The sequence below is a fragment of the Cricetulus griseus genome, chromosome 9, assembly GCF_003668045.3.
Source record: "Cricetulus griseus strain 17A/GY chromosome 9, alternate assembly CriGri-PICRH-1.0, whole genome shotgun sequence".
Lineage (NCBI taxonomy): Eukaryota > Metazoa > Chordata > Mammalia > Rodentia > Cricetidae > Cricetulus > Cricetulus griseus.
Window position 1 is genome coordinate 6,209,955 of NC_048602.1, and position 11,500 is coordinate 6,221,454.

At 41.6% G+C, this 11,500-nt stretch overlaps 1 protein-coding gene across 1 annotated transcript; it reads left to right on the forward strand.

Annotated features, from left to right (window-relative positions):
- Positions 1–1,977: 1,977 nt before the first annotated feature.
- LOC100762230 (28S ribosomal protein S21, mitochondrial-like) lies at positions 1,978–2,479 on the forward strand. The gene is made up of 3 exons (XM_027430613.1): positions 1,978–2,056; positions 2,199–2,376; positions 2,461–2,479. Exons 1-3 carry the CDS (start codon positions 1,978–1,980, stop codon positions 2,477–2,479), a joined length of 276 nt encoding a protein of 91 aa, XP_027286414.1.
- The last annotated feature ends 9,021 nt before the right edge of the window (positions 2,480–11,500 follow it).

The following is an 11,500-nucleotide window of genomic DNA, read 5'->3' on the forward strand; positions in this document are numbered from 1 at the left end:
GGGGACATAATTTGGTCTTATGCAGGTTCCCCAGCTGTCGGTCTGGAGTCTGTGAGCTCCCACTTGCTCAGGATATGATTTAATTTCTATCTCATCATCTGAATTCCGCTAAGTGTAATTTTCAGAAATATTTCCCTTTCCCATCCCTGTGGTTAGCATGAGAGTTGTAATCATATTATCTTTTCTAATACGTGAAGGAGCTATAATTATTTTTAACGTTTCATATGAAGTCAGCATATATTGCATTATACATCATCATGAAATATTTCTACAAAGTTCACATTTTTGGTCCTCCTTCCCCCATCTCCCCCACTTCCTCTGCAATCCCTACCCCCCTTTTGCAGCCCCCCAACCCTTTTTCATGTCCTGTGTGTCCTTTTGCCTAGTTTCCATCCTTCCTTGTCACCTAGCATTACCCTTTTGTGGTCCTTTCTAGACTTTTAGACTTTTACATATACACTTACACCTTTTTTTTGTTTTTTTGTTTTTCCGAGACAGGGTTTCTCTGTAACTTTGGAGCCTATCCTGGCACTCACTCTGTAGACCAGGCTGGCCTCGAACTCACAGAGATCCACCTGCCTCTGCCTCCCGAGTGTTGGGATTAAAGGCATGCACTTACACTTATTTGCACGAGCACACACACACACACACACACACACACACACACACACACACACACACACACACGAACACATGCTTTATAGACTAAGATACACATATGAAAAGGAGTGTGTGGCTTTGTCTTTATGGGTTTGGGTCATCTTCCTTAAGTATTTTCCTATAACTTTTATTTTTCTTAAAAGCTGAATAGTGTCCCATCGTGCATAAGTCACGTGTTCATTACCCCTTCATTCAGTCTATTGATAAACATCTAGGCTTTCTCCATTTTATAATTATTTTTAAATTTTCCTTCTGTTTTCCTTTCTCTTCTTTCTTGAGATTGTCCTCCCCATGCATGTTTTTAACCTTTTCAGTGGGTTTTGAAATTGTTTTATTTGTTTTTCTGTAGCATTACTTTCTGTGCTGACATTTATTATCCAACTTGTCCTTTATTCTTAAGTCTTAACATGCTATTCTTTCTTGAACTTTTTTTTGTTTTGTTTCATTTTGTTTTTAGAGACAGGGTTTCTCTGTATGGCCCTGAAACTTGCTCTGTAGACCAGGCTGGCCTACATCTCCTGCGTCTCTCCCCTGAGTGCTGGGAGTAAAGGTGTGCACCACCACCACCCTGCAATATATATAAATGATTCTTCCAAGATCAGAGGGAGAAAGATTAACTCTGCTGGACCCCAGACAGAGGCTCCTAACTCCCTGATTCTAGCTGGACAGAGACTGGGGGACCAGGTAGGGAGACAGGCCAATAGACTATACGGTAACAGAAAGTCACCCAGTAGTCTAAAGTGTTAATCTAATTAATCTTAATCAATTAAAAACCAGGAGTCAGATATTGGGGTAAAGACCTGGAAGATCAGAGAACCAGGAGCAGCCACCGGTCACTTCCTCCCTGTCTCCTTCCTCCAGCCAAAAGGGCTAAGATCCTGTCTCCACCCCACCTTGTCACTTTCTGCCACCACCACCCAGCTTCTATGGTTAACTCGTGGCTAGCTCCACCCTCTGATCACCAGGCAAGCTTTATTTATTAGAACACAAGCAAAATATCACACAAGAGTGGTCTAGACCAGGAGAAAGCCAGCAAGCAGGAAAAGGGAGAGTTGTAAGGTAGAGTCTGAGACCTGGGTGACAGCTATTTTAAGCAGTGCTGGATCCTTTCAAGTCCATGGTACTGGTTATAGGTGATCATCGAACACACCGTGCTTCTCAACACTCGCCTTCGTTTACTCCCAAAATAAATAGGCTTGGGCAAGCATCGGGCAGTTAAATAATAAGTAACAGATTACTTATGCAAATAGCAAGATAGACTGGGTGCTGAGGCCGTAGTCAGTAGGTCCTGAAGAATGAAGACTTGAAAGCAAGGCCATGGCTAAACACCTGAAGTTCATTGCCAGGGCTGTGATGGTTCCGGAGGGGAACGTGCAAGGTGCATATAGGACCCTGAGCAGCAGGATCTAAGTTGCCAAGGCCCATCTGAAACTTGAGATCCTCTCCCATCAGCCTTCCAAGTCCTGGGCTGACAGACATGCTCCCCCACCACATCAGTTCTGAAATATAAAGAGGGAGGAACTGCATTCGTCACTAAGATCAAATCCTCACTACTGACCGGCTTACTGAAGTCATAAAGCAAAGGCGCTACTATGAGAAACACTGCCGCCGCCGCCAGCGGGAGAGCTATGAAACATGCCAGAGGATCTGCAACATGGAAATGGCTCGAAAAATTAACTTCTTGATGTGGAAGAACCGGGCAGATCCATGGCTAAGGCCTGTGGATAGAAGGCCTCCATTAATTCTACGTCTTAACTCTTTTCTTTATCCAACCCCATTTTCTGTTACCTTTCTCTTCAGTAAACTCAATCACACATGAACGAGAAGGCTTAAACATATAGAAGCTATCTGATCAGTCCACAATGGACCCTTTTATTTAAAAAAATTAATCAAAAAATGGAATAGGAGCAGAAATATTGGTTGCCAGTCTAGGAGAAGGGCCAATCAGTGGTTATGTAATGGGTAAAGTTTCTGTTTATAAAGATTTGTAAAAGTTCTAGAAACCATGGTGACAAAAATGTGTATATTAAGCAACTAAGAGAGCTTGCTCCTTTATAGAGGGCCTTGGTTTGGTTCCAACACCTACTGGCTGGCTCACAAGGTCTTTAACTTCAGTTCCAGGGGATTTCTCGTCACCTGGCCTCTGGAAGTATGTAGTTCACATACTTACAAAACTTTTTTTTTCTTTCAAGACAGGGTTTGTCTATGTGCAAAACATTTTGTACAGAAAATATAAATAAAATTTTAGTGAATGTGAAAAAAACAAAACAAGATAGTTACATAAATAACTTGGTAGTAAAGTAAGTTATTGAGGAAAGCAACTGGGTAGTTAAGTAAGTGAGTAGTTAAGTAAATAACTGGGTAGTTAAGTGGGTAACAAGTTAACTAAATAACCAGGTAGTTAAGTAAATAACAGCATAGTTAAATAACTAACCATGTGGTTAAGTAACAACAAAGTCACAACCACCTGTGACTCCAGCTCCAAGGGGATCTTATGCCTTCTTCTAGCGTCCAAGGACATGGTGTGCACTCGTACACACACTCAGCTGCACACAAATAAAATTAAGGGCTACAAGTGGTGGTGCATACCTTTAGACCCAGCACTCAGTATACAGCATCAGGTGGATCTCTGATCAAGGCCAGCATGGTCTACAGAGTGTGTTTGTGTTCACAGCCTCTTAAAATTGAGGGAAAGCTCCAAAATGTGCATCCTGAGTGCATAACATGTTAAATATGATATTACCATAAATTAGGAGCTCATGTCCCCTCCCAACAAAAACAAGAGCATTTGCCTATTTTTTAAAATTGCTTGTGTGACATCTGCCATAATGCGGTATTTAGTACTAGGAAGATGTCTTAATTCAAGGAAAACCTTATTTTCTAAAATTGAGGTATTTATTTGGTTTTGGTTTTTCAAGACAGGGTTTCTCTGTAGATTTGGAGCCTGTCCTGGAACTCGCTCTGTAGACCAGGCCAGCCTCAAATTCACAGAGATCTGCCTACCTCTGCCTCCCGAGTACTGGGATTACAGGTTTTCGCCACCACCACCCAGTTTATTTTGAAACGGGGTCTGACCATGTAGCCCAGCCTGGTATGGTGCCGTATCTGGGGCTCCGAGTTGGTCTTTGCTGTTGGCACTCAGCAGTAGCTAGCTATAGCCAGCTCAGCCTTGGTGAGTGGCAGTCTGTGTTGTTGAGCCCATGCATAACCCCCATCTCTGCCACCAGGGCCACTTTGTCATTGGGCTCATTGTCAATGGCAGGGATGGCTGGGAAAGAGGTTGGTTACTGGACTTCTCCTCAGCTGAAGTCACCTTTTGATGAGCGTTTACATGGGACAAACATCTTTGCTTCCCACACTCATTGGAGAGAGCTACCCACACTCTTCTTCCCTGGATGTATTTCTCAGAAGTCTTCTTTCTTTCTTTTCTCCTTTCTTTCTTCCTGATTGTCTGTCTTGTTTGTTTGTTTTGTGGCTTTTTTGAGACAGGGTTTCTCTGTTGCCCTGGCTATCCTGGAACTCACTCTGTAGACCAGGCTGGCCTTGAACTCATAGAGATCTGCCTGCCTCTGCCTCCCTAGTACTGGGATTTAAGGCGTGTGCTGCCCCCACCCAACAACGGGACACATCTTGGGATGTTTCATAGAATTCATTCTGGTGAGAAACTTTATAAATGTAAACAGTGTTGGAGGGCCTTCTGTTATGTCCAAAACTTCATAATGCATTGTACATTTCATACTGGTGAGAATGTTTTTTTAAGATTTCTTGAGAGAGTGTGAGAAGGGTTTTATGATCCACATAACATCAACTTTACCATAAACTTACTGTATTTCAAAGAATCCACATAGATTTAACAAAAACACCTATGGATTATTGGAAGAATGGAGAGATGGCTCAATGCTTAGGAGTACTTACTGTTCTTACGGAGGACCTGGGTTTGGGTTTAGTTCCCAGCACACATAATGTACAGCTTACAACTACCTGTAACTGCAGTCCTGGTGAATCCAACACCCCTCATCTGCCTTCTCTGGGCACCTGAATGCATGTGGTATATATAAATTTAGACAGGGGTACATACACACACACACACACACACACACACACACACACACACACACACACGTATGTGTGTACATGTATGATGGGAAATGTCATTCTGTAAATATGTCTTATTGGTTGATGACTAAAACACTGTCGGCCAATAGGGAAGCAAGATAGGCGGGACTAGGGGACAAGGAGGATTTTGGGAAGTGTAGGCAGAAAGGAGCTGTCTTGGGATCCCATAATCAGTATATAAGCAGAATCAGTATATAAGCAGGGACAAGCAGGAAATCGCTCTTCTCTGCAGAGACGTTGCCCGGTCGTGATGTAGCAGGCAAAGGAGTGGCAGGTCTGGTAAGCCAAGACCACATGGAAATACATAGATTAGTAGTTATGGGTTAAGAATAAGAAGTCCAAGTCACCAGCCAACAGTACTCGCAACTATATAGCGCCTGTGTGTTTCTTTGGGGCAGAGAAAGGCAGCTGCGGAGCCGGGCCAGGAAGCTCACTTTACACATGTGTATGCACATACACACGTAGGTATCTTTTAGACTAATCTAAAAATTTTTAAAGAAAAATTCCAACTCCCAAATTAAAGTATCACCTACAGTTTTTCCTTTGTTCATTCTTAATTTTGTTTCGTGTATGTACATGTTTGTATATACATGTGTGACAGGGTGCACGCGCGCGCACGCGCGCGTTGTGTGTGTGCACGCGCATATGCACACGCATGTGGGGGTTTTCCTTAATCGCTCTTCCACATCATTTTCAAAAACCTTTTTAAATTATTATTTTATATGTATGGTTGTTCTGCCTGAATGTATGTCTGTGTGCCTCACGCATGCAGTGCCTGCTGGGGCCAGAAGAGGGCACTCGCTCACTCAGGACTGGAGTTGAGATGACTGTGAGCCACCATGGGGGTGCTAGGAATGGAACCCAGGTTCTCTGGAAGAAAATCCCATGTGCTTAACTGCTGAACCATCTCTCTAGCTCTTTTTTTTTTTTTTTAAGATAGAGCTTCCCATGGAACCTAAGATTTTCTAATTTGGCAAGACTGGCTGACCAGCAAACCCCATGGATCCTCTTATCTCTTTCTCCCAAGCACTGGGGGCATGTTCAGCACCCAACTTGTTTTTTTGTTTTGTTTTGTTTTGTTTGTTTTTCGAGACAGGGTTTCTCTGTGTAGCTTTGGAGGCTGTCCTGGAACTCCCTCTGGAGACCAGGCTGGCCTCGAACTCACAGAGATCCACCTGCCTCTGCCTCCCGAGTGCTGGGATTAAAGGCGTGCGCCACCAACGCCGGCCAGCACCCAACTTGTTGCTATGTGCTCTGGGAGAACAAATTCGGGTCTTCATGCTTGCACAGCAAGCCAGTTTGCTGACTGAGCCATCTCCAGCTCCACTGTGTATAGCTTTGAGGAGTAAGGGATACTTATCACTCAGTATCCCACATCCTGGATTTTAAATATCTCCTTATGGGTCATTGTTACAATTTGAATAGGAAGTGCTGGTCATAGCCTCGTTTGTTTGTGATTGGATCAGGGTCCCTCTATACAGCCCTAGCTGTCCCAGAACTCTCTGTATAGACCAGGCTGGCCCCCACCAGTGATGTGGGGATCCAATCGAGACCTCCCACATGTGAGGCAACACTTAAACTGATCCCAAGACATCTTCCTTGCTTTTCTGTCAGTAACTCTGAGTTAAAGTGGGTTAATTTAGTTGATATTGTATAATTAAACAATATATGTGTGCCTCATATACTTTGATTGAACTCACCCCGCTACCACTGCCCTCTCTTGTCGTCACCTCCTATTAGTACCGTTCCTCTTCCAAAATAGTCTTTCTGCTTTCAGATTTTATTCTTTCTTAGTTCTAGATGCTGCATATGAGAAAATATGTAATATTTGTCTTTCTGGATCTGGCTTATTTTATTTAACATTATGAGCTCTGGTTCTATCCACGTTCTTGAAATTTATTTTTTTTCTTTGCAGTAGAATAAAATTCCATTTCATTTAGACGCAATGCTTTCTTTATCTATTCATGTGTAGACAAGATGCCTAGGTGGATTCTATATCTTGGTTATTGTCAACAGTGCTGCAGTAAATCTGTTGTATGCTTAGATGCCTGTGTACTCAAAACTGATATAGCTAGATCAAACTCTGAAACTTAAAAAAAAAAGATTTATTGTTTATGCGTATAAGATGTCTTGCCTGCATTTATATCTGTGCACCACATGTGTGTCTGATACCTGAGTAGATTAGAAGAGGGCATCGGATCCCCTGGGACTGGAATTACAGATAGTTGTTAGCTGCCATAAGTCCTCTGCAAGAACAGCAAGTGTGAGCCCACTCTCCGCCCTCTGTCTGCTGAGGGCGCCCGAGCTTCAGGTGAGTCTGGGCGCTGCTCTGTTCCCCCACCCTCCTCGATCAACCTCTGCTCGCTTCTGCCTGAAACACCCCGCCCCCTCCGCCAAGAGTGGGCCTGCCCAGACCGGAAGGCCCACCCTGAGTCCGGACATACCTCACCTCTGTCCACACTCTGCCCTCTGTCCTGAACGGGCGCCTGAACCTCTGGTGAGTCTGGGCGCTGCTCTGCCCCCCACCCCAAACTCCCACATCAACCCACTCACCCATCCGGGCAAGAGTGGACCTCCCCAGTCCAGAAAGGCCCACCCTGAGGCCAAACACAGCTCACCCTTGTCCACCCACCACCCTCTGCGATCCTGCTGCCACCAGAGGCTGAGCCCTCCTTCAGCCACATGAGAGAGAGAGAGAGGGACCCCCACCTGCACTCACTGGATGAAGGGATAGGAAGAAGACAGAATAAGCAAACACTCAACAACAGAAAAACCAATATGAAACCACCAGAATCTAGGGACTCCACACCAGCAAGATCTGAAAAGCCCAACAGAGAAGATGAAGAAGAGATGGACCTCAAAAAGTATCTTAGGAAGATGATAGAGTCCTTTAAAGAGGAAACAAGAAAATCCCTTAAAAAATAGAAGAAAAAACAAGCAAAAAATTACATGAAATGGAGGAAAAGACAAACCAAAAAATTCAAGAAGTGAACAAGTCTCTTAAAGAATCTAAAGAAAGCCAAGAAAAAACAACCAAAAAGTGAAGGAAGCACTCGAAACAGTTCAAGCCATGAAAGCTAAAATAGAAACAATAAAGAAAAAACAGAATGAGGGGATGCTGGAAATAGAAAGGCTGGATAAACGATCAGGAACTAAAGATGTGAGTATAACCAATAAAATTCAAGAGATGGAAGAGAGAATCTCAGTTGTTGAAGACTCTCTAGAGGATATACAGTTATCGATCAAAGAAAATCTCAAGTCCAACAAATCCTTAACACAAAATATCCAGGAAATATGGGACATGGTGAAAAGGCCAAGTTAAGAATAAATAATAGGTATAGAAGAAGGTGAAGAAATACAGCTCAAAGGTACAGAAAACATATTCAACAAAATCATAGAAGAAAACTTCCCCAACCTACAGAAAGATATGCCTATGAAAGTACAAGAAGCTTACAGAACACCAAACAGACTGGACCACAAAAGAAGTCCCCTCAACACATAATAATCAAAACACCAAACCTTCAGAATAAAGAGAAAATATTAAGAGCAGCAAAGGAAAAAGGCCAAGTAACATATAAAGGCAGACCTATCAGAATCACACCCGACCTCTCAATGGAAACTTTGAAAGCCAGTAGGTCCTATATAGATGTCCTACAAATACTAAGGGAGCATGGATGTCAACCCAGACTACTGTACCCAGCAAAACTTTCAATCCCTATAGACAGAGAAAACAAGATATTCCATGACAAAACCAGCCTTAAACAATACATATCCACAAATCCAGCACTACAGAAGGTTCTGGAAGGAAAACTCCAACCCAACGAAGATAACTACACTCACAAAAACATAGACAATAGATAATCCAATTTTACCAAACATGAAAATAAACAGGAGGGTGAAATACACACACAATGACACCACCAACAATAAATCCGAAACAAAAAAGAACCAACAATCAATGGACATTAATATCCCTCAATGTCAATGGTCTTAACATGCCCATAAAAAGATACGGGCTAAGAGAATGGATATGAAGACAGAATCCATCCTTCTGCTGTATACAAGAAACACTCCTCAACTTCAAAGACAAGCGTTACCTCAGAGTAAAGGGTTGGGAAAAGATTTTCCAATCAAATGGGCCCAAGAAACAAGCTGGTGTAGCAATCCTAACATCTAACAAATTAGACGTCAAACTAAAATCAATCAAAAGAGATGAAGAAGGGCATTTCATACTCATCACAGGAAAAGCCCATCAAGATGAAGTCTCAATCCTGAACATCTATGCCCCAAATACGAAGGCGCCCATATTCGTAAAAGAAACATTACTAAAGCTCAAACCACAAATAAAGCCACACACACTTATAGTAGGAGACTTCAACACCCCGAGTTCACCACTAGACAGGAGCACCAGACAGAAACTTAACAAAGAAACAAAGGATCTGACAGAAGTTATGACCCAACTGGGTTTAACAGATATCTATAGAACATTCCATCCAATCACAAAAGAATATACCTTCTTCTCAGCGCCACATGGAACCTTCTCTAAAATTGACCACATAGTTGGCAACAAAGCAAACTTCCGAAGATACAAAAGAATTGAAATAACCCCCTGTATCTTATCAGATCACCATGCTTTAAAGCTAGAATTCAACAGCGATACAAACTGCAAAAACCCTACAAACCCATGGAAATTGAATAACACCCAATTGCACCATTCCTGGGTTGAGGAAGAAATAAAAAAAGAAATTAAAGACTTCCTAGAATTTAATGAAAATGAAGACACAACATACCCAAACTTATGGGACACTTTGAAAGCAGTGCTAAGAGGAAAGTTCATAGCACTAAGTGCCCACATGAAGAAACTGGAGGATAGTCACACTAGAGAATTGACAGAACAACTGAAAGCTTTAGAGCAAAAAGAAGCAAACTCACCACGGAAATAATCAAACTGACGGCTGAAATCAATAAAGTAGAAACTAGGAAAACATTACAAAGAACCAATGAAACAAAGAGTTGGTTCTTTGAGAAGATCAATTAGATAGACAAACCTTTATCCAAACTAACCAAAAGGCAGAGAGAGCAGAAACGAAAAGGGGGATATAACAACGGACACTGAGGAAATTCAGAGAATCATCAGGTCATACTTTGAAAACCTGTACTCCACAAAATTTGAAAATCTAAAGGAAATGGACAGTTTCCTGGATAGATATCACTTATCAAAATTAAACCAAGAACAGATAAGCAGTTTAAATCGACCTATAACCCCTAATGAAATAGAAGCAGTCATCAAAAGCCTCCCAACCAAAAAAAGCCCAGGACCAGATGGCTTCACTGCAGAATTCTACCAGAAATTCAAACAGGAGCTAATACCAGTACTCCTCAAATTGTTCCACACAATAGAAGCAGAAGGGACATTGCCAAACTCTTTTTACAAGGCTACAAACACTTTGATACCCAAGCCACACAAAGATACAACTAAAAAAGAGAACTACAGATCAATATCCCTCATGAACATCGATACAAAAATACTCAACAAAATATTGGTGAATCGAATCCAAAAACACATCAGAAAACTCATCCACTATGATCAAGTAGGCTTCATCCCAGGGATGCAAGGATGGTTCAACATACGAAAATCCATCAATGTAATCCACCATATAAACAAACTGAAAAAGAAAAACCACATGATCATCTCACTAGATGCTGAAAAAGGCTTTGACAAAATCCAACATCTCTTAATAAAGATCTTGGAGGAACAGGAATAACAGGAACATATCCAAACATGATAAACGCAATATACAGCAAGCCAACAGCCAACATCAAACTAAATGGAGAGAAACTCAAAGCGTTTCCTCTAAAATCAGAAACAAGACAAGTCTGTCCACTCTCTCCATACCTCTTCAATATTGTACTTGAAGTTCTAGCTAGAGCAAGCAATAAGACAAGAAAGGGGATCAAAGGGATACAAATTGGAAAGGAAGAAATCAATCTTTCACTATTTGCAGATGACATGATAGTCTACATAAGTGACCCGAAAAACTCTACCAGGGAACTCCTACAGCTGATAAATACTTTCAGCAAAGCAGCAGGATATAAAATTAACTCAAAAAAATCAGTAGCCCTACTATATTCAGATGATAAATCCAATGAGAAAGAAATCAGAGAAACATCACCCTTCACAATATCCACAAGCAACATAAAATATCTTGGGGTAACACTAACCAAAAAAGTGAAAGACTTGTACAGTAAGAACTTAAGAAAGAAATTAAAGAAGATACCAGAAAATGGAAATATGTCCCATGCTCTTGGATAGGTAGAATTAACATAGTAAAAATGGCAATCCTACCAAAAGTAATCTACAGAGTCAACACAATCCCCATCAAAATCCCAACATAGTTTTTCACAGACCTTGAAAGAACAGTACTCAACTTTATATGGAAAAACAAAAAATCCAGGATAGCTAAAACAATCCTGTACAAGAAAGGATCTTCTGGAGGCATAACCATCCCTGACTTCAAGCTCTATTATAGAGCAATAGTTCTGAAAACAGCTTGTTTTTTTAAAAAAAATATTTATTTATTTATTTATTTATTATGTATACAATATTCTGTCTGCATGTATCCCTGCAGTCCAGAAGAGGGCACCAGATCTCATTACAGATGGTTGTTAAGCACCATGTGGGTGCTGGGAATTGAACTCAGAACCTCTGGAAGAGCAGCCAGTG